The sequence below is a fragment of the Monomorium pharaonis genome, chromosome 2, assembly GCF_013373865.1.
Source record: "Monomorium pharaonis isolate MP-MQ-018 chromosome 2, ASM1337386v2, whole genome shotgun sequence".
In the NCBI taxonomy this organism is placed as follows: domain Eukaryota; kingdom Metazoa; phylum Arthropoda; class Insecta; order Hymenoptera; family Formicidae; genus Monomorium; species Monomorium pharaonis.
In genome coordinates this window covers 31499477-31522982 of record NC_050468.1, presented here as the reverse complement: position 1 = coordinate 31522982, position 23506 = coordinate 31499477, and the positions used below count along the sequence as shown (strand labels likewise).

General features: G+C 34.0%; 2 protein-coding genes across 6 annotated transcripts in view; both read left to right on the top strand.

Moving 5' to 3' along the window:
* Positions 1-10228, top strand: part of LOC105839254 (homeotic protein spalt-major) — a 296514-nt gene extending 286286 nt beyond the window's left edge. For 3 of the 4 annotated variants that reach the window (XM_036283383.1, XM_012685431.3, XM_036283382.1), the window contains 6 exons: positions 1488-1621; positions 2471-2758; positions 3285-3624; positions 4219-4367; positions 4598-4771; positions 5106-10228. In XM_036283383.1, coding sequence (XP_036139276.1) covers positions 1488-1621; positions 2471-2758; positions 3285-3624; positions 4219-4367; positions 4598-4771; positions 5106-5510 — 1490 coding nt within the window. In that variant the 3' untranslated portion in view covers positions 5511-10228. The remainder of the gene's footprint in view (positions 1-1487; positions 1622-2470; positions 2759-3284; positions 3625-4218; positions 4368-4597; positions 4772-5105) is intronic. The other variant, XM_036283384.1, reaches the window with a different exon arrangement.
* Positions 10229-13578: 3350 nt separating this feature from the next.
* On the top strand, positions 13579-23113 carry LOC105839242. 2 transcript variants are annotated; one of them, XM_012685415.3, is made up of 5 exons: positions 13579-14626; positions 16278-17760; positions 18241-18469; positions 19400-19700; positions 20296-23113. In XM_012685415.3, the coding sequence occupies exons 2-5, from the start codon at positions 17665-17667 to the stop codon at positions 21809-21811; spliced, it is 2142 nt and encodes a 713-aa protein (XP_012540869.2). In that variant the 5' UTR covers positions 13579-14626; positions 16278-17664; the 3' UTR covers positions 21812-23113. The 2 variants fall into 2 exon arrangements, with proteins under 2 accessions (XP_012540869.2, XP_012540870.2); XM_012685416.3 differs by lacking the exon at positions 16278-17760.
* The last annotated feature ends 393 nt before the right edge of the window (positions 23114-23506 follow it).

The following is a 23506-nucleotide window of genomic DNA, read 5'->3' as shown; positions in this document are numbered from 1 at the left end:
AATTAACAGAATCAAAATTTTCAAATTCTACATGTGGTAGTTAAAATTCTAGCAGATACAAAAGCGGTACATTTTGGTAATAGAGAAATCTGACGATATTAACAAAATATTTTTTTAGGTGTAAAATGCAATAATATAGATCATTTAGGAAGTTTTCGAATTAATAAAATGGAATTTTTTAGAATAAAGTGAAGGAAAAATAACAAAGCTCTTTTTCTCCTTTTTACTTTTCGTGTATCTTTATTCAAAATCTATTCTATGAATAGATTTGGTACCGCTTTGCATATATATTTTTTTATTAGTACTTTTATTTATTTGTAACTTTTTTATGACAATGAGCGACGATTTCGATCTTTTTCACTCGAGACAATAGTCTCAACAATATATGTCATTGAGAAAGAATACTAGAAAATAAACTTTTATCACAATTTTTTTGTTACAATTTATTCTTCCACCACAATTCACTGTTCTTCTCTATTCTTCTATTTTATTTTATTTAGATAAATTTTTCCTAGTAGTTATTAGTAAACACCTGCTGTGATTAGAAAGATTAATCATCATTTCTTAAAGTAGCATAATTTTAATTGCTGAAATAAGTAATATTATTAAAATAAGTAAAATATATCTGAGCAGAATCGGCATAATTTTTAAACTACTTGTTATAAACTATAACGGTATAGATATAGTATCTATTTACAATTAAGTCGCGATTATATTAATCAGTAGTCCATAATCGATCATTCAATATTTCTAATATAATTTCTTCCAAGACATAATTTGAAAATCAAGATCGTTAATATATGTTACAATTAAATATATCGATTTAACATAACACAACTGTTCGGCAGTACTTATATTTATATCATACAGTTTTATTTTAAAAGCCCAGAGACATTTTCAATAAGATTTACCTTCAAACAGAAGAAAAGCTTAATAAAAATAAACTAGTCTATCTTTGATACTTTATCAGCGATTTCTTATTAAGTTCTTATATTTTAAAACTTTACTTATAGTATCTGAATATTTTAAGAAAAATTTTCGTAACTTGAAAATAGCTTTCTTTTTGTCATATGTTGATTTAAATTATTTAAAATATTTCAATATTGTTACATTTGTATAAAGAAAGTATTATAGTTCCTGGTCACCATATTTATTAAGAGCTTGTAACATTATTATAATATTATAATCAATTGACAACACGTAAAAAATATTTAACGCGTTTTTATTAACAAGAGCTAATTGAATCTCTATGATAGCATCGTAAACCAGACTGTTTACTACTACTGTTAGCAAAAGTCCTTCGCTAACAAGATTCATATAAAAGTTATGCCGGTCACGCTCGTCCTTCACGGGTTGTGTATTAGATTTTTAGGAATCGTAAAAAGTATACAATACGGGGCATTGATAGAGTAAAACGAAGCGTAATTCGTCGAAAACGTATACGAAGGTTCGAATCGGAAAATGTAAAGAGATATAATTTGTTACAGTACGTGGCAACACCACATGTAAATTCTGCTACAAGACGTTTGCGTGCCAATCTGCATTGGAGATTCATTACCGGAGTCATACGAAGGAGCGACCTTTCAAATGCACCATATGCGATCGAGGTTTTTCTACGAAGGTAATTAAATCTACTTTACCTCGAAGGCGATTACTGCGAATTTCTTTTCTCTCTCTCATCTCTTTCTCGTTTATATATCGTCTTTCTTTACTATGATTTATATCTCGATATCGCGATATCTTGAATGTATTTAATTAATACCTTATCTTGATTCCTGCAAAAGTATTTTATTTAAGTAATTTCCACACATAGAAACAGGAACAGATTTATATTGGAATTAATATAAATTAAGTTCTTCAAACTTCTCGAAACTGTCATAAGGCACCATAAAAGAATGTTGTATAGGAATATCTGTACATCCTTCAATTATTATTGTAAAATACTTGCTAAGAATTTGAAAATATTTGTTAGTTTTATACACAGAAAAATTATCCTCCACTCTGTTCTTCCAAAAAATATATTTTAAATATAGTGTTGCTCATATACAACATTTATTAACAAGAGGAAAATTCACGTTAATCTTTTCATTCGATAAAATAGTGTAAAACATTTCGTGTACCGTGATCAGTTAATATAAATATAAAGTACGCGCTCATACATTTATTTAAATCTTAAACGCTAATTTAAGGAATGTTGATCACTACACAAAAATAAAATTTTCAGAAAATTTAAATAATATTATTGTAAAATTTATTTTTAGATATGATTACAATCGAATAATAAGAAAAAGTGTTAATATACGTATATATTAGTAGCATTATTGCTAATGTTATAAAAATATGCGCCAATATTTATATGGATTATTCGACAATCAGAAATTAAATATTAGAATTATCTCATTCATCACGCAGTTTCTCCAGATAAATCTCTATTCACTTCTATACTCTTCTCGTTGCTCTGTACTTTCAGAACGACGATTCTGGTCAGCAAGTATGTTCCTGCGCGGACCAACCCTTTGCCGCGAAGGGTCCGATCCTCCCACAACCCAATCCCCAATATCGCTCGTACCCTGCGAGATCGGCTGCCGGAAATAGCGAGAAACCGAAACGCAGGCGGCGGCGGCCTGAGGAGCGGAAGAACCGGGGGCGGACAGGAACAGGAGGGGGGCGAAGGCTGACGTCTGTTTTTCCTGCCGTCCGCCTGCCCCCGCTGATGCCACCCGCCCTCGGACTTCTACCCTCGGACCACGTCTTCCTGGTAAGAGCCTACTCTACCAGCAAGCGTCCTGCGATCTCGTGCAGTCGATAACATCATGACCAAGTCGCAATTATCTGACAATGCGTAATAATACTGTGTTCTTCCTTCTTGCGATTGAACCGAATGACCTTAACTCAGTAGTTCAAGATGTAATTATCGCAAGATTGAGCAAAACGTATACATCCGCGCAATACACACGCGATAATTTTATCATACAATGCAGGAACATAAATATTAACGTGAATTACTGCGATAAAAGGAGATACTTTGTGACATGTTAAAATATCTTTACGTAAAGTAAATTTAATACAAATATATAATCGCAAAGTAAATTTTCTATGTAAAAAAAGAACTATATGAACCTTTTAACGCATCTGTGCCATGACATTCAACGGCAATATTCGCAAATCACTAATATATCGCACACAGATGTCATACATATAAATAACAATGTTACGACTGTTCTTTTCTAGGAATTACAGTCAACGGCTTAATTAAATACAATAAAACGTGTTTTGATGCGCAGGGTAATATGAAGCAGCATATGTTGACTCACAAGATTCGCGATATGCCGCCACATCTGTTCAGCGACCCCAAGCATCAACAGCAGCAGCAGCAACAACAGCAGCAGCAACAACAGCAGCAGCAGCAGCAACAACAACAGCAGCAGCAGCAGCCGCCGCAACAACAGCAGCAGCAAGATCGGGAAACCTCCAGAAGTCCAATGTGTGTCGACGATTCGAGCCTACCGCCTCCACCTCCACCACCTCCTCCACCCCCGCCGATGCCACCGACGTCCATCGACTCCGCGATTACGGTGAAGAGATCGCCGGAGGGTGATCTACCAGCACCGAAAAGACCAGCCAGTAAGTGTACTCTCGCTCATTCGTTTGTTCGCTTTCATAAGAAAAAAAAAAAGAAGAAAGAACTCAATCTGCTTCTTCATCGAGCGCCACCCGTATCATCCAAACTCAGCTTCGCTCGGCAAATTAAGTCTCATCGCGTTAATCACGATTTGTGACCTACCTCGCTAACGAAACGAATCATAGTTTGAAGTTTTTCGATGCTGCTGCTTCGCAACACGCTTATTAGAGCTTGTTCCTTTTGCTTCCTGTCCTTCATTATTTCTATACGCTTTAGAATTTTCACGTACACGCTGGATTACTGGTGGCGGTTACGCTCATTCTGTTCGTTTTTCTTTTCATTCATATAGGGCAAGCTGGATTTCTTGTAGCTATGATGGCATACTTCTATTTTCGGTGCTATGCGTATAAATATTATTTTATTACAAGAAAAATCAAAGTTTAAAGGCATCATTGAGTCTATTTATATGTCACAAGGCTATAATTCTCATCCATATTAGCCTCAGACTGAGACTTTTACGATCCTTTTATCCTTCATCGCATATCACTATCACGAAGTCAGGGGCAGTTTAGCGAAACCGTTATATGTATTTACAGGCCTGCCGAGCAAGCATTTGTGCCAGATTTGCAATAAGAATTTCTCCTCGTCTTCGGCGCTCCAGATCCATATGAGAACTCACACTGGCGACAAACCATTCCGATGCACTGTTTGCCAGAAGGCGTTCACCACCAAAGGCAATCTCAAGGTATAACACACATTAATTTTCTAACTGCCATCGAAAGTCTGAGTCCTTTCTACAAGTCCCCGAAAATCTTTATTAACACCAGCTAGCCGCTATCGCTTTTACTAATGCCAAAACGCGTAAGCGTCACAAAAAAGTCGCTCGAGCTCGATGAAACATCAGCGCCTACCCGATAGAAGCCTGACGCGCGAACACCGCCTCTGATCGCCTCTCGTGTTTTTTTTCTATCGCAGGTGCATATGGGTACTCACATGTTTACCAACGGAACGTCGCGTCGAGGCCGACGGATGTCGTTGGATATACCTCCCCTGCCAATCACGCCCAAGGACTCGGAGTTCCTGCAACGGCGACCGGACCTTTTTTACCCATATCTTCCCGCGCCATTCCTTAACGGCGTCCAGCAGAAGGTAATACTTATATCGCTTGAAGCGAAAAGGCCATTTCAGACCAGTGTTCAATTCAAAGATGACTACCGTGATAAGGTTTAAAGGCATCTTGGTACAGAAACGTTAAAAACTCATAATCAAATTCGGGTAATTTGCGGAAATTGGTATTTCATCGCAATTCTGGGTTTTATGTAACGATTGCTGCTCGACTTATTAAAACGTTTGATAGTACCAGATGAAACATCACAAAGGCGACACGGGGAGTCGCATTAACAATCATCATTTATTTTTCATTTTTGTAGGTAATTGCCCCCGAATAAACCTAACCTAACCAGACGGCGTGCATTACTTACAGCTGAACGAGATTTCGGTGATTCAGAGTAGCAACGGGTTACCGCCCCATTCCTTGAGCGCGGGCAAGTACGCGGCAAGCCTCTTTGGCTCGGTGTACGGTGCCGGCGGAGGTGGCTTTTCCCTGGATGGAAAACAACCGTTGGGTCCGACCAGTAACGGGCCTCTGGTGGATGGCAAGTCAGCGATACCCTCGGGATCCATGCTCTTCCAAACACCATCGCCCTCGCACTCGCCTGGGGCGTCGTCCAATGGCGGTAATCAGACGTCCGCCAGCGTGACTTGGACCGGCGATACTCTTCAACATCACTTCGACCGGGAGACACCGAGCAGAACCGAGAACAACGCCACACCGCCCACGGCGCGGCTGCCACCGCCACCGACGAGGGGAGAGGGATTAGCTGCGTGAAACCCGACGGATACATATCTTTTCATTTAACTGCACGAATGTATCAAACGCGATCATCCGTTCGTAGCGGCTGAATCATCGGCGCATAGAAGAGGCTGATAATATAATCGATACAACTCTCACTTAGACTGAATTAGAGTTTAGAAGAAGAAGAAGAAGTAAAGAAGAAGTTGCAACGAGTGAATACTGATAACTGGCGGTCTTGATCCCGTCATTCCTCCGTCCCAATTGGCGAGGTTCACGACTCATCTGATCCACACGATCATCAGCAGTGAAAACTGGAGTTTTTCAATCGCGCAGTGATGCGTGCAGATGATTACGCAAATCCCGATCGGAGCAGTCATGATAAATATATATATATACTTTCTTTTACGTGCTGTATCCGTGCATTTCGAGGGAAGACAATCTTCGGAAAACTGAAAACAATCGCCTAATCTCTTCTCGTGTCAGAGAGCACGATTGGAGCATGATCACCAGGACAATCGCGCCATCGAACGCGACATAGTTCGCTGTTGGTGATCCAGTTGCTTTTGGCATTTCTCCATGTAAGAGTGACGACATATCCCTACGGCTCTCTCCTCTTCCCTCCCTTCCTCATTCCTTTCCATGCCCGGTAGTGGTTTTCAATGTCTGTAAGCGAAGACACCATGTTCCTATTATCGCGCTAGTCTTAATATGCGTAAAAGGGGTCGGTAGATTCCATCGATCCGTCGACGGCTTCCGAGTAGGCTAGGACACCGAGAGTTTCGACCTCGATTTGGATCTAAAACTCTCTCGATACGCGAGATGGGGGGCTCGATCACGTCACCGCCGCTGCTTGCGTTCATCATTTATTCAAGTCGAGGCTTCGCGTTTGCTCGAAGCCGCGATGCGGGCGGCTGGTGATGAGATGTTCGCTTAAATATTGATCCCGCGCGCATACCCGATCGAGCCTCGTATAATGTGCATCTACGTATCTACGTACGATTCGCGAATTCCTCACAATCGGGGATTTGCGTAGGAGGGCACCCGCGCTAGATGCGGCGCCTAGACTGAGCTCGGCTCGCGAGAGAAGGCGGGCGTATTAGGCATAATACTGGAGCCGCAAGACACGTGGCGTCGCGTCCTTACAACGGGTGTCCCCGACACAGTTCGACCGTCCATTCGCGACAGCGGTGGTCACCTCTCCGGGTTATATCTAAGGCTACGTTATAAATACTTATTATACATAACGATATATGAATAAATATCTATGTATATGCATATATATATACAAATGTACATGGAACTGTACATGTATATATATATGCGTATATATTATAAATATATAAATACATGATTATATGTATAATGCGTATATATATACATATGTATACATACGTATATTATATTGATGCATTAGAGCGTCAATTGTGCGATTGTTGTATATACGCGCGATTGTATGTATATGTGTTGCTTCCGTTTGTTTACGATGTGCGATATGTGTGCGATGTGTATGCGTGATAGAAAAACGGAATTAGAACGAAACAAATATGCGCGGATGATAGAGTATAGGTGTAATTTAGGAGGCGGGCCCGGCAGCGCCCCTCGCTGTGATATGAGAGGAGCAGCCTGCAATCACTAAACCAATGTACTTATATCTTGTATCATAGTATTATAGTAATGATAATAAATTTATTATCGTTTACACGCATGGATGGACGTATGCAGGAGATACAACATGCAATACATTGCGAATGTCTACGAATGCCTCGGAATCAGTGATTAACTAAAAAAGAAATAACACTTAGTACTATTATTAATTAAACGTCCATCCTCTCCATACATCATCGGCGATGTTTACGTTGTCGTTGTAAATATTAATTATTATGAAATTATAATATTAATTAAATTATAACAAAGAATATTATAACATTTATTATATTTGTTATAAATGTTATAATATTTATTATGATAATTATAACCATAATAATAAAGAATAACAGATGTAATAAATATTATAATAATAAATTATGAGTAATTAAATTATTATAATATTTATTGTAATTTTTTATTATAAATTGTTTGTATTCGTAGGTATGTTACTCATAGTAATTTATATTATTACACAATTATTATACAATGTTATTCATTTATATGAAAAAAATACCGTTTGGTGGAATGATTAAATGACATCAGATTTGATTTAAAATTTTCGATAAATTCCACAAGAGGTTATTTTTTATTTTATTTTGCAATTTTACAGATGATTCAAAACAAAGATTTGTTGATTTAAACAAATATGAGAGAGATTATGACTCATATTGGCTATGTTTTAATATATTTTTTTAAACGCGATTGTAATTATTATATTAGAAAGTTAATTACTCTCTAAATAATAATTTATAGAAGAATTTTAAATATTAACATTTTATCTGTGATTTTTTAGTAAATAACCTATGTCCATGTAAAATATACATTACTACGACATTCGATACATTTAAATGACATGACATATACGTAACAAAGCATCTTTTACATTATTGATTGCGCGTAATTCAACTGTTTTATCAAACATCAACTGAAAATAGCCAATAATAACTTGATACAGTAGTATTAATCATTATCGCCTATCATTATATTTAATCAATTATTGAACGATCGAAGCATCGCCAATGAAACGTATACCACACATTTACAACATGTACTAATTTATGATTTATTTATTATTCGCTCTTTCCGCGAAGTTCCGATTCTGGTACCTATCATCTATGTACATCTATCCACATAAAGAATGTAATTCTTCACATAAATAATACCAAATATTTAATAAAATCACATGTGTAATGAAACAGATTTTTTTTCTTAGAAATACATTAATTGTCAAATGTGAATATCCAAAAAATCGAGCACAAAAATATTATTTGACTTAACAAATTCACCGCAATTTTGAACTTGATCTCCGTAATTGCAGAAGCAATATTAAAACTTTCGCAAATCAATTTTGTTGTAAAATTTGTAAACAAAATATTTTAAAGACTTTCGGTGTTTAACGATAAAAAATTATATTATGTGATTTATTGAAAGTGAATGATTGGATTTATACGTGCGGAGGGTGAATTCTATTCGAGAATTATTTATTTTCCCGCGATTACTTCTTGCTGATTACTTCTAATAAACACTCCGTAAAATATAGTCACGATACACTTAAACATTTTATAATCGTCTCTGAAATTCGTGAGAAAAGTCTGCGTGTTTATCAAATGATATCATAATCAGTATGACTGACACGCGATGGGATTTTACGTGTAATCGATCTAACATATATGTACATAATCAGAAATTAATACTCGTGTAACGGCTTCTATTGTATCTTCTCCTTTTTAAGATGAAAGCCAAGCTACACGTAACAGCAAATGTTACATACTACTCGACAATTAAAAAAGTGCTCATAAAACCAGAAAATATACGCATTTCTAGCGGTCACTTCGATAAAATAATTCATCCAATTTCTTGTTGGAGAGAACAAAAGAAAGCTCGACGAAGTTAGAGAAGATCCCGAAAGAGAACTCGTCGATGATTTTGGCATCGATTAGGCGTGTAACGTTACCAAAAAAGACAAAAAAAACACATATAAAAAAAGGGGAAAAAATGTCGCTCGAGGCGAAATGCACAATTTGTCACTTTTTCTAAGCATGTCACGTTTGCCAAAAATCAAAATCGCTGATACCTGCTTGCCACTTACACAGTGCACAGTGTATTCGTTTGTCTGCGGGAGATGTGCTGAAAAACTTGCGAGTTCCGTTAGTCGTCGAGATAGCCTGACTCGACCAAAGAGCGATGATTGAATTTGATGCATCAAAGCATATCGACGATTTTGTACTTATCAAATCAAATTATATTTTTACGTTTCGAAAAAGAGGAGAGAAGCATACTAGAAAGAATGAGAAATATATATCACCGGATAATATTTGTCTTCGATGTGTAAGAGTGATGATCTTAATAGTGGCGGTATTGTAAATTATTCGTATCGAAAAGAGAAGTGCAAGCTCGATGTGTGAACCGTTAAATATTTCACCAAACAATCCTACGGTCTCGACCTTTAACTCTAGCCGATTAATAGTTGTTTTACGATGTCATAGATAATTTTTTTATGAACGTATATAGTTCTCTAATGATTCCACTGGCAAAAAAGTCTTTTGCTTATATTTCGTGAAATGTGTGATTACCGATAATCATATAAAATAATAAAAACAAATCCTTCTGTAAGAAAAAATGATACAATATTTCTTTCTCTGTCTCGAGAAAGTATCAAAGGATGACACTCTTTTACGAGCGCGAAGAAAACTGTATTGTAAATAGTGAATGTATGGCGAATAAATGGTCGATAAGTATAGCAAAACGATTAGCGAAACAGTCGATGTACATCGTAAGTGTATTACCAAAATTTTCGTAATTTAACGATTGATACGCGTTTAAGAGACGTACGCACATGTACGCCGTATAAATACTTTACACGAATGAAACGCATTATGTGACGCAGACGAAGATATCCTGACAGCCATTGACCTGGCGTAATGTCCTGTGAAATTGTCCAAGAAAAGTATTGCTTATATGATCTTAAGTTACACTGTAAATATTGTATAATCCATGTATAAACACGACTGTATTAGATAAAAGACCTATCATTGTAGTTAAATACGTTATGAATCATTATAACTATATCACTTCAACAATAAACCATTATTATGATGATGAAAGAGTGAAATTTATCAACGATTATTTATGAGCACTTCTATTATATCTACAAAAATTCAATTAAAAGTTACAATCTTGTAATGTTCTTTTTTATTTTAATATAGAATCTTTCTTTGATATTCTTTTTAATTTGAAATGTAATATTATAATAAATCAGATGTGTGCGGTTCATATCGGCTTTTTATTGGTTTAGTATTATAATCTTACAGATAATCATTAATTGTTACTTAAATTGATAACAGTTACATAAATTTTTATAACTGTTTTTGTTAATCTTAATTAATTTGTAGTGATATTTTATTTACAATTAAAAAATAACCAATGCAAAAAATGCAAAGTATATCTGTTCATAAGAATTTAATATATAACACATAAAAGAAGAGTTTACATTTCTTCTTTTTATATTCAATAGTCTTAACCTTTAGCTTTTTTGCCAATTTTCTTTAAATAATATTTAATTATATAAAAAATTATATTTAATTAATATATATTTTTTTATAACTTTCTAGAATTCTAGATGATGGCTCTTTTATTCTTAAACATCCAGAAAGAGGGAACATTAATGTGAACATTTATACCCAGATAGCCAAACGAGATTTAGCATATCGGGCAAACTGATGCAATGCACGTATCGTTGTAAACTTGTCGACAATTTGCTGTCATGGGAATCTAACGTGGAACTAAGTTAGCATCAGGAGGCCAAATAGACTTCATGAGTTTATGAAATTGTAAAAGCATGCATTGAGGAATAATAAACTTGTCACATTGACAGCACGTCATGAGCTCGCATTTCATCATATGTAGCATCATGACGGCAACGTGACGGCAAAATGACGACACTTATTATCAAACGTTGTACACAAGCATAATAAGTATTATATATTTAATAATGTCTTGAATATTGATAAAGTTTCCAAATTACATCTTGATGTCGACATCATAATTTTATTCTTCACGGGCGACAATTTGTCGGCAAGCATGGATCACTTCTTTTACTAAAATATATAAGATTTTACTGCCTAGTTAATAATACTTTTGTGATTTACTCATTTTAATTGAGTAAACGATTCGCTACAAGAAAAATGAAACGTTCACTCTAGTCAAATGAAGAGTTCACTTATTGAGTGAAAAATTCATTCTTATAAAAAGTGAGATGTCACTCTATTTTGAGTAGCCGTATTTTCATTATCGCTTAGAGTGAATTCATTCTTTTAGAGTAGCATTACATCCCAAGAAATTTAAAGAGTACGTACATGTTACGAGGATGTTTCTAAAGTTCGTAAAATTTTTACGTGGTTTCTACGTCAAATCTATGATCGCATCCACATAAATTCTAGTATCATTTTTGAGCGGATGTCCACTCGAATATTCACGTAGATTTCGAACCACGTAGCATTAACGTGGATATCACGTACTATTTTATTGGGGAATATGTTATCACAGATGACATATGGATAATGACAAAATGCTAATTGCGAAGTAGACAAATTGCCGTCAATATAGCCTCACGTGCAGATGTCATGCATGACGATGACTTGCTGTCATTGTGATATCCAGCATCGTTCACATGCATGATGATAACTTGCCGTCAGTTTGTTGAATTCTAATGAAAACTTTACATGATGTCAGAACAACAGTCAGTTTATGGAATCACCTTGGCTTTAGTTTGGTGAAATTGAATGCCGAATAAGTGACAGCAAAATGACAACACGTTGCTTTCATTTGGCTATCTGAATACTCGGATAGAATATAAATTTAATATAGTAACATCATAAAAATATTATGTATAAGTTATTATGACAAATTAAGTCATGTCATCATCATGACTTTATTTGTCATTTATAAATACATAAAAAATATCCTTATGACATTATTATGCCATCGAGCGACAAAAGATATCTTTGTGATGTTATTGTGACTTCTGGTGTTCTATGGTGTTCTACCTCGGTACATACTGCTAAGCATATCCAGTATATACCTAACAAGTTTGATCTACACGAGGTAATATCCCCGTCGGTACAAAAATCTACACAAGCTATTTTTTTCATTATGCTTTTCATTTGTTAATATCATAGCTCACAGATTTATCAACTACTGATTAAGATTAACAGAGATTAACAGTAAATATATGAAGAAATGTAACAGTATATTGACATAATTAGATGAAAAATTAAATTTTTAATTAATAATATATCAAGATTAAATAGTTTAAACGAAGAACTATATTAAAATGACAATTGGAAAATTTTATAAACTATTTGTAGTGTTATTTTAAGAAGGAAATAAATTTAATCCTTCGTCTAGCGCAAAACTGCAAACTCAATCAGAATCAGAAATTAAATATATTACCATTTGGATATCAAAAACATTGTCTGGGTGCAATCTAGGTATCATTTTATCCTTATTTAACATTCGATGAAAAACAAGGATAAAATTATATACATATATGTAATGTTTCTGAATGCAGTCTTGTACTCGATTTATTTATCAAAATTCTTAAAATTTTTTCTTATAAAAAACATACGTCCGAATATTATATTATTTAATTTATGTATAAAATAACATTGTCTATTAATTTTAGTTCTTTGAAAAATATAAACTGTCCGATATTTATTTGTTTTGCATCTTAATTAATTTTATTTCTTAACACTGGACTAAACTATTACGTAGAATTCTTATTTTACTTATAATTAACATCAATGTTATTATCAAGCGCTCGTTGCTCTATTTATAATTGCTGCAGATTTATCAGTTGTGGTTAATAAAACGATAATTTTAATGGATGCGATATTCATAAATATCTTTAGTGGTATAGATAAGGTTAAATATACATTCCAATGCGATTATACATCTTTTTTCTGGAATTGAAACAAAATTTATTTGTATTAAAATTTAACAATTGCATCTCGTGAACTATTTTTGCATTAAATAAATTTGATTATTATAATTAACAGAAATTGCATCGACTAACAGTCATTAATAATCGTCGACGGTATAAAGTGAGATGCAAATAGACGTGATTAAATTTTCTCCATGCATAGTAACATTCAAAATTTAATGGTCGACTGTTCATCAAATGTTCTTTCAAATGTTCATTCAAACTGTTAATCAAATGTTACATCATTTAAAATATTCACAGATCTATTTTAAATGCCCAGACAGCACAGAGAGTTGAAAAAGAATTCAATTGTATGTCACCAATTATGAATTCTTTTTGAGATGCAAAAAGAATTATTTTTATAAAATTTTTATAAAAATAATTCTTTTTGCATCTCAAAAAGAATTCATAATTGGACATACAATTGAGTTCTTTTTGAACTCTCTGTGCTATCTGGGTGGTTTTCAAATAAATGCTTTTATTACATGCTTTTCTTGTTCTAAATTATTTTAAAAAGTACTAAAACTATTTTATTATCAGCATATATTTATCTCTTACTTTTTCTATAAGTGTAATTAGAAACTAATGAAAGTGTTTACGAGTGCTTTTATTAATAAATTCATATGCAATTTATATGCAAATCGACATATGCACATATTGCAGAAAATCACAGATTAACGTCCAAAAACGTGGGTACATTGCGTAAATGCGAAAGTGATACGTCACGCCTAAAAGTTAATCATACAAAAAAGAAATTGTCAAAAGCACGTCCTACAGATTGCATCTCGATGACCTAAAAATGTTGTCCCGTTGCGATTTGACTCTGGCAAACTATGCATTGTGCACCGGTCTAGCCGTCTCTCTTCGCCGCACGGCGAAGAAACGCGCGTGCTCCGCTATCGACCAGGTACCCTGATCCTCCTCCACGTCTCGTCACTTCTCGCCCAGTCTCGGGCCGTCGCGGCGTCCGCACGCACTCTCGGTTAAATCCCAGCTTGCCGGGGCGCGGCAACGCCTGCCGAAGCATCCCCGAGAGGATCGGTCGTTGAACGTGTACCGCTCTCATTCCGCGTATCCCGATGACAGACCGGACGTCGGCGCGAAGATGACGAGGAAGAGACCGATGGCTCGGTAGTTGAATCGTCGACTTGTACATTTTCCACGACGAATTTACATCTCGCCGATGCTCTCATCCCGCGTCTCTTCGAGAGGGAGGATTCTGTATGGTACAAGTGTAGCTGAGAAGTATATCGTCGACGGTTTCAGTTGGTTTCAGTTAAGGAAACAAGATATTAAGAACGTGATATCGATGCCTCGCTGCTGCAACTTGAAATTACATTATAAGAAGTTTTTAGAGATTCTATCTGAGTGTTATCACCGGGAAAAAGTGTTCTGAATATGCATCACGTTCAAACCTTCCGCGCGTTATATCTACAAAATCATTGTGGCTATCTAAAAACAGCTGTTTGAGAATTTCGTCTCTTCAAGTTCACATGCGCAAGGACGCAAAATTGGACCGAATGTACGTATATCTCACTTCAGATTCCGCTTGTTGACAATCTTAATATCTAGGAGAAATTTTCTTTTAGAACATATCTTTAAAGTCATAGTAATCGTAGGACAACACAGTATTTGAAAAATTTTATTATAATTTTGGTAAAATTTATATAATGTTTACAGGTTTACACAAATTTCATTTAAACATTTTTCTCAGATTTTTCAAGAATTTTATTTAAAATTCTAGATAAAATTAATTAAGAATTTTTTAATAGTAAAAAAGTAATAATTTTACTTATAATTATATCTTTGAATATGTCCCTTAATCAAATAATCGCAAAAAGTTTTAAATGTTAAATTTGAGAAAAGTTCTAAAAAGAAATAATATAAATTAAAATATAACAACCTGTTCATAATATGGATCCAACTTAATGCTAGGAAAATACAGAATTTTTAATATAATTAAACACAATGACAATTTGAAATAATGTGATGTTATATAATTATTTTATCCAGTTTTCAAAAATCTGTCAGTTACAGAAAAATATGGATGCGAGAACATATATGTGTGCCATACTTATTACTAATTGACTTTACTTTATAAAAAAAAAAAGAAAATAATTTTATCAAAGAAAAAAAAGATAGACTTTAAATTTAAAAGTAAAATTTCAAAAATTTCTTTGATTATCGATAAAAACCTAAAAGTCTCAAGTTTTCCTGATTTTTTTTAACAGTAAATACTCTGATTTAATAAAATTTTAATAAAACATTTAACTAAAATATTTTATATTTTATTGTAATAGAATCATATAAAATTCTTTAAAATACTGTATTGTCTTATAAATGTGCTATAATTTTAAGAATGAATTCTAAGAGAAAATTTCCGTATATGCGTTACGCTAATTGCAAGATTAACAAGTGCTTCCATATTTTCATTAGTTACAGTTTATTTTATTTTTGTAAATGGAAATAGAATGGAAAACTGAAAATTTACATACATAAGTAGGTATATCGCCGATGGTTTAATTAAGGAAACAATATATTACACAGAGAGAAAAGTTTCTTTAGATTTAATAAATTTTTTTTAAGTCAAACAAATTTGATCATTGGGATAGTCCAACCAAACTAATGTTTGAACAAATATAATTGTTTGACTTTTTAAAGAAATGTTTAAAAATTACAAACCAAACTTTATTTGCGAATGGTTCATCAATTATATTAATTTCGCTTTAAAATTTACTGTTAATATAATTTTTCACAAATAAAATTAGTCACACTTTTTATTTAAAAAAAAATAAAAAATAGAGATATATAATTAATTTAAAATTAAAATTAAATTAAAAATAAAAATAAAAGTTCAATTAGAAATTGTTAAATAAAAGGTAAATTAATTGAATAAAAATTCTCTGTTTCAATATATTTGAAATTAAATAAAAATTATCAAATAAATGTAATTTTTTTTTTATTGTTTATATTGTGATGTTGATTTTTCATATTGTGATGTCTGTTTTGCAAAAAGAAGATCTCTACTAAATTAATTTAAAAATTCATAAACAAAAATGTCATAAAATATTTCTTACCATATATCAAGAAATATTAATAATTCTATCTGTCAGAAGAGAACAGAAGAGAAAAAGGTATTAACGTAATTAACTGTGCTAAATTTAATATTTTAGGAATGCAATCGATGAGTGTACCTCTGGAGATGTATACGTCATTAAGCATAACACACAACCAAGTAGATCTAGGAAGAAAAACATGAGCAAAACGCTAAGTGGGACGGAGAAGAGACAAAAGAGATAGTGTTGAGGTTCCACTCATTAGATTGTCGTACAGATACGCCGCGATTAATTAAAAAAGAGTTACGGCGGTGCAAGTATGTAATTAAGAAAGGCAGTAAGGCCCTGTTCCACTTGATAAATTCGAACAGGCCTGATTATCTGTGACCAGACATTCTTTTTTATTATACATATCGACGATGAGATACGCATACTCAACATCTCTAGAAAAAATGGTTCACAGACTGGCGATCAAGAAGTGTTACAGATACGAGGACCTAAAACCAAAGAAGTTCAATCACATAATCAAGCATACATAAATTGATTCGAACAATAAACAAGAGTCGGAGGTGCTTTGTTGCCTGCGCAAAAGTTATCGCTTAACATATACGTGCCGAACCGAGGAAAATAGGTATAGGTCGCGACGATTAAATCGAAACGCCCCTTAAATGAATGTAACGATATATTGTTATATATGCCGATAGAATGGCAGCGGCGCTTTAGAATCAACGTTCCAGAAGTCTTCCAGCTCCGTGCAATGGCCGTTAAATTATAAACGAAAGGTCAACGAGGCACTAGATTTGTATAGTGAAATAATCGCGCTTACCTTATCATTTGTCGTAATTGTCACTACAAAATTCATGGACCACACGAACATATCGCGTAGAAGAAACGTAAGTCTAATGCCCATAGGAAGAAGAGAAACAACGAAAAGAGAGAGGGACATTTTTTGCCAATCCTTAGCTCACTTAGATAGACAATCATTGAGAGAAAAGAAATCTTCTTCAATGCAAACTAGACATGTTTGCGCATTTTGAGTTTTGGTGTGCGTGCTACGCTACGGGTTAACTTCTATAAATGTTGCGCTACGTTCGATGTATTTCCTCATCATTTTGCGCTTTTCTAATGCGATGATGTTTGTGAGGCTCGCAATGAGTAATCATGTCTGCGGAACAATATGGAAACAATAAGGAGATAAGCAGAAACTATTGATCGTTGCAAAGAGCGATGGAAAATAGAAGGACCAAGACTGCTCAATTTAATTCTATCTCTTAAGCTGCCGTTCTTCATTAGAAAAAATTTCGACACAATAATGGCAAACGAAGATATATAGCATAACGATATATAATTAGTAATACACTTCTTTTATATTATTACAAACGAGAGACACCCAAATTTCAATCCGCGAATTTTAATGTAGGCCAATTAACGAGACAAATGTCTAAACCGAAAGTGATATCGGTGTTCTGTTATCGCCGCCATAGGAACAAACGCACTGGACATAATGTATATACTGATTGTGCCATTCTACCTTACGCATACGAAAGTGCTTGATGCATGCAATCGCTTTGTTATGCGTGAACATCACTCTCTCGAGGAGGTAAAATAAATCTTTTGTTTTTTTTTTTACCCCCACAAAGCACGTCAATTCTTCTAATATACATACTTGTCATGTGTAATTTCTTTCATTGTGAGCAGTTGTTGGTTCTTAACAGTACTTTTCTTTACATATCAATCTAATTAATTAAATCAAGGTTTTCCTGTGTAGATTGTGATTTATTTTTTTAAACGTTAAATATAACACATGACCCATCTAGTTTTAGTAGAGATAAAAAACACGAGAGAAGAAATGGTAAATGAATTATTATTTATTTATACCACTGCTTTATTTCTCCAACTTTTTAAATTTTTATGGAATATAATTTTATAGATCTTTTTTTCTCTCTATACATACACGAATTGTATATGATATTTACATTAATGCATGTTATCGTGTGTGCATTATTATAGATAACTTTAAATGAGCTTTCATCATCAAAATTGTTTTTTGATCATCAAAATCATTCCCTTTCTTCTACAGGCACTGTTTCGCGGCGGCAAAAAAGCTGTTGACGATGAGTGTAAATCTACCACGGCATTAATCAAAACTAAAATACAAAAAGGTGGTTTGCGACTACGAAGATGGCTAATTGCGCTGCTAGTTTTTCTATTAACGTCGCTTTTTATTATCAACAGTTACAATACTGGTCAACTTCGAATCATCCGATTCGGAGCAATGGCTAAACCAACTGCTCAAGATGTAATAACGCGTGAGTATTAGATCATTATTAATTTAATTTTTTTTACAAAAGTGAAAGATAGCCGTGGCTCTGTGGTAAAATCCTTAAAACTGAGACCCCTGCTTAAAAGTATAATATGCATAACAACATTCAGAACTCTTTTTTCGCTTAATATTAATATTAAATTAAATTAAATTAATATTAAAAGTCTAAGTCATTAATTATTCGTTTAGTTTCATAAAAAAATAATTGTCATTTTATTACACGCTTTAGTAAAAAGTTTTGTTAAATATACTAATATTTTATAATTATAAAACTATTATAAAAATAAAATATCATAAAATTCTACATATGCAAGAGGCATAAAATTTTTTGTAGCGATCATAAAAATGCAAAATAAAACACATAAAAACCACGTAGACAACATCATTTGCATATAGATATTTACGAAATTATCATAAATTTTATGAAATTAATGTAGATTTTTGTAGTGCTGATAATAATGCATACTTGAAATGCATATTACAAAAATAATATTTAAACAAACAAATTATTAATAATATTCTTTAATTAAAACAAAATTTGTTTAAATAAAAATATTAAACATATATATTTAAAGTTTTTAAATTACAAATTATTGAAAATAAACATAAAAACTGAATTAGAAAGATGAATAAAAATCTTATCTTTTATTTCAAATTGCTGTTATTTTAGCAACTAAAAGGTTAAAGTTTTAAAGTTTAATTGTTGAGATATTTAATGCTAATAATTAATAATTAATAATTAATAATTAATAAATCATACATTAATAAAGAATAAATTAATAATAAAAAAATAATTGTATTTTACTTATATTGCATAATTTTAATAAATCATAACAATATAAAAATCTGTTTTATATTCACATCATTCGAGCATGTTTTTGCATCTATTTTAATTATTGATCCATACATTTTTCAGAGGAATATGTATCGACAGCGTCAAACTTATACAATCCGCCAATAAGCAACGGTGGCTTTCTAGTTCGCAACAAAGGATGTCGATTACCAGCAATGGATCCTTTTGATCCTGCAGTTCGACGTTTCATAACAAAAGGCGTGTTCGAATGCGAATATGGAAATTTTCCACCATTGATCGAATCAAACAATACCGCGCTATTCGTTAACTTATTGGCGTGGAATGAATTCTACAATAGTCCGAGCGGCATAAGTTGCTGCTGGCGACCATTTTGGCGAATGAAAGATAATGACAATGCCATTACGTTAGTATTATCAAAAATTTTAAATTAAAATATACATATATCTTTATACTATATATTACAGAATGCAAATTATATGTGCATATATTATCTGTTGGATATATGTTCTACACAAAAGATTTTGCTAAAAATATCTAAAACTTAGTTGGAAACAGATCTAAAAGTAGTTTTGTTGAACCATCCTGGTGAAAATGTAAAATCGGAACGTAAGTCGAATGTAAAGGGAGAGTAATAGAAGCGTTAACAAACTTTTTACGAAGCGTAAATTGAAACAATAAAATGTAAAAGAAGTGTTAACGCTTCATTTACATTTCATTGTTTCAATTTACGCTTCGTAGAAGGTTTGTTAACGCTTCTATTACTCTCCCTTTACATTCGACTTACGCTCCGATTTTACATTTTCACCAGGGCATGAAAATAATTATGTAAAGGCATGCTGCAAAAAGTTTTCACATTTTACCAACCAGCGTTCATAATGATTTCATTGAGCCAACAAAATTATTTTCAGATTTGCATTCACAACTAAATTTTTAGATACTTCAGCAAAACCGCTTCTTTCTGTATACAGATTTTTAAACAAAACAATGAAATTTTGCAGGTATGACACACAATGCTATCCCTTCCAAGATTCCTGTACTGTAAACGCTGAATTCGTAAAAGTCGAATGTTATCAAAACAACGAAGTAGTGTACAAAGATTACTTCGCTTTCCTACCTCGTAAGCCCTCGGTAGAAGAAAGATGCAGGCAGGCGCTGAGAACGGACACGCTTGCCGGCGATCGTCTCAGCGTTCTCGTCGTCGGGCTCGACTCGGTTTCCAGAATGAACTTTCACAGGATGATGCCGAAGACCGTGAAGTCGCTCCAGTCCCTCGGTGCCGTGGAGATGCTGGGCTACACCAAGGTCGCCGACAATACGTACCCGAACCTCGTCCCGGTGCTGAGCGGTCTGAACCAAAACGAGTTGCGGGACCTGTGCTGGCAGACGCCTAACAAAACGTTCGACGAATGCCCGTTCTTGTGGAAGAAGTTCAGTGCCGCTGGTTATCGCACGGTGTTCGGCGAGGACGCCTACAGTATGACCACGTTCAATTATTTGAAACCGGGATTCCAGGAGCAGCCGACGGATTACTATCTGAGACCGTATTGCGTCGGTGCCGAGAACGACATCGGTAACACCCACAAGCTGAACGCCAATCTCTGTCTCGGCACTAAGAAGACGTTCGACTGCCTGCTGGACTACACCCGCAAAACGGCGATCGAATTCTCGTCGGAGCTTTACTTTGCCTTTATCTGGGAGGCGAGTCTCACTCACGATTACTTCACGTATCCTCAATTGGGCGACGACTCCTACCGTAAGTTCTTCGAGTATGCGTCGCGGGAGAATCTGCTGAATCGCACGGCCTTGATCGTGATGAGCGATCATGGTATGAGATGGGGCGATTTCCGGCAAACGTATCAGGGGAAGATCGAGGACAGTCTACCCTTCGTTTTCATCGTCCTGCCGAAATGGTGGCGCGAAAAGTTCCCGTTGGCTTGGGGGAACTTGCGAAGAAATAGACACAGCCTCACGACGCCCTTCGACCTGCACGAAACATTGATGGATCTGCTGATGCCAAATCTTCTGCGCGAGTCGTTTCTCAAGAGGCGCATTAAAGTCCAGGCCGCGTCGCCCGTTCCACGTGGTATCAGTTGGTTCCTGCCGGTGCCGGACACTCGCACCTGCGACATGGCGCACATTGCGAATCACTGGTGCCAGTGCCACACCAGTAATAAGGTCCCGTGGAACGATACTGGCTTGCAGGACAGCGTGTCGTTCCTCATCGGAGAGCTGAATGATATGCTGGACAGGTATCCGATGTGCGCGACCTTGAACCTGAAGATGATCAAGGACGCGAAGGTGTGGCAGGATAAGACGGACAGCGCGACGATGATGGATTACACGGTGACTATACAGACTACGCCGGGTGACGCGATCTTCGAGGGCACAGTACGCTACAAGGCGGACGACAATAGTCGCAAATTGGCTGGATCAGTCAGCCGGTTAAACGCTTACGGCACCCAGAGTGCCTGTGTTGACGAGTTCAACATGCGTCTGTATTGTTATTGTCTTTAGGTACGACATATCCGAATGGATAGCTCGAGTGATGAACCTTTTGTACCTAATAATTTAAATCGAAGCTTGGAACAATTCATGACAATATATATACATGTTTAAAAGATGTCCTCGAGATATCCTTTAATTAAGACGTCTTTTAGGCACGTGTTTTGTTCAAGCAAAAGTTCAGAGATTATCTCAGCTAGGGTTCGGTTCAATAATTAGATTCGATTAGATGGGTTCGGAAGAATTGTTACAATATTGAACTGTTTTGACAAGTTCCATATTCGATTTTGTAGGATATTGTCGCTCCTATCTTATTTCCTTAAATAGAAAAGGGCAATGCTTTTTATATATAATATACAGTCTAACAAAACAGCTTGATGAGTGGTATCAAGTATCCCGCAAATCCATTTCTTGAGAATATTCTCACTGGTCATGGAGTCTTCATCGTATTATATACATATATCTTGAATTTAATATTGATTTATATATATATTCTTCCATATAGCTTATCAATTAATTTAATCAAGCAATAATAAAGATATTTACGAATATTAAGAGGCAGTCTATCTTGCGCGATTAATTTTTTTAAGACTTAAAAAAAGGATTAAAAACACTCACACAATTTCAAACTTTTGCATGCATATTTATTGCGTACATATGAAAATGTCTGAATCTGAGATCATAATTATTTTTATTATTTATATAATATTGTACACACATACACATACACATAAAATATGTGACGCATTGCAAAAAAAATCTTGTCTTCCTGATGAAAGTGACAATAGTCATCAATCATTTAAAACAAAATGTCATTAAAAATTTTAATTTTTATTAGTTAGTCTATAGAAAGTAAATGTATTAAAATCGTTAAAATGATAGTAATTGAAAGTTAAAGAAAAAAAATTAAGTATAATTATTTAGGAAGCTGAGACTTCAATATTTAATTCCAAAAATAAAGTCTAAAAATGTGCACAATGTTAACACATAGTAAAATTAGTTGAGATACCGAGAGCAGAAAAAACAAGAAAGCAAATATTTATTTAAGCTTTTTGAATATTTGCTCCAGCAAAATAATACATTAATTTTTTTAATTATGAACTTTAATATATATATATATATGTATATATATATACATATAATATCTATATGTATATCTATATAATATACAATATATATATAAATGCTTCTTTTAATATATATGGCAATTTTCATAAGTTTTTTTTCAAAACTAAAAATTAAATATAAGAATAATTCCCTAAGTAACATCATTATTCATTACATTCCATTCCATTATCAAAAAAAAAAAAAACAGTTTGTAACAATGCGATTAATTTATCTACTACTTCCATTTTGTAAAAAAATTTTGTAAATAATATACTTTTAACACTAGAAAGGCTTTACCTTCTAAGATAGAATTCGCAGAAAGTTTTATAACAGTAACACTTATAAGAAAAAACTTCATCTTTGCGCTGTAAACTTCTTAATTTTTTGAATTTTTTATAACTTAAAATTATAGGAATATATTTTTAGAATTTTAAATTTAAAAAATAAAAAAGTTCGAATTTTTTATCTTCTAAGATAGACTACCTCCTGATATAGAGCTACTTAATCTCTCGCTTTATAACTCTTTCTTATTGTGCGTCTCTCAATTTCATTCGCTTGCTTGTCTGCTTGCGTGACATCACATTGAGTAAAAAAGCTTCG

Excerpts from the sequence above, each read along its gene's own strand:
- LOC105839242 (XM_012685415.3), top strand. The coding sequence starts at position 17,665 with ATGTATATACTGATTGTGCCATTCTACCTTACGCATACGAAAGTGCTT. Across the intron at positions 17,761-18,240 it reads AACATCACTCTCTCGAGGAG|GCACTGTTTCGCGGCGGCAA; the intron begins GTAAAATAAATC and ends TTTCTTCTACAG. Across the intron at positions 18,470-19,399 it reads TGCTCAAGATGTAATAACGC|AGGAATATGTATCGACAGCG; the intron begins GTGAGTATTAGA and ends TACATTTTTCAG.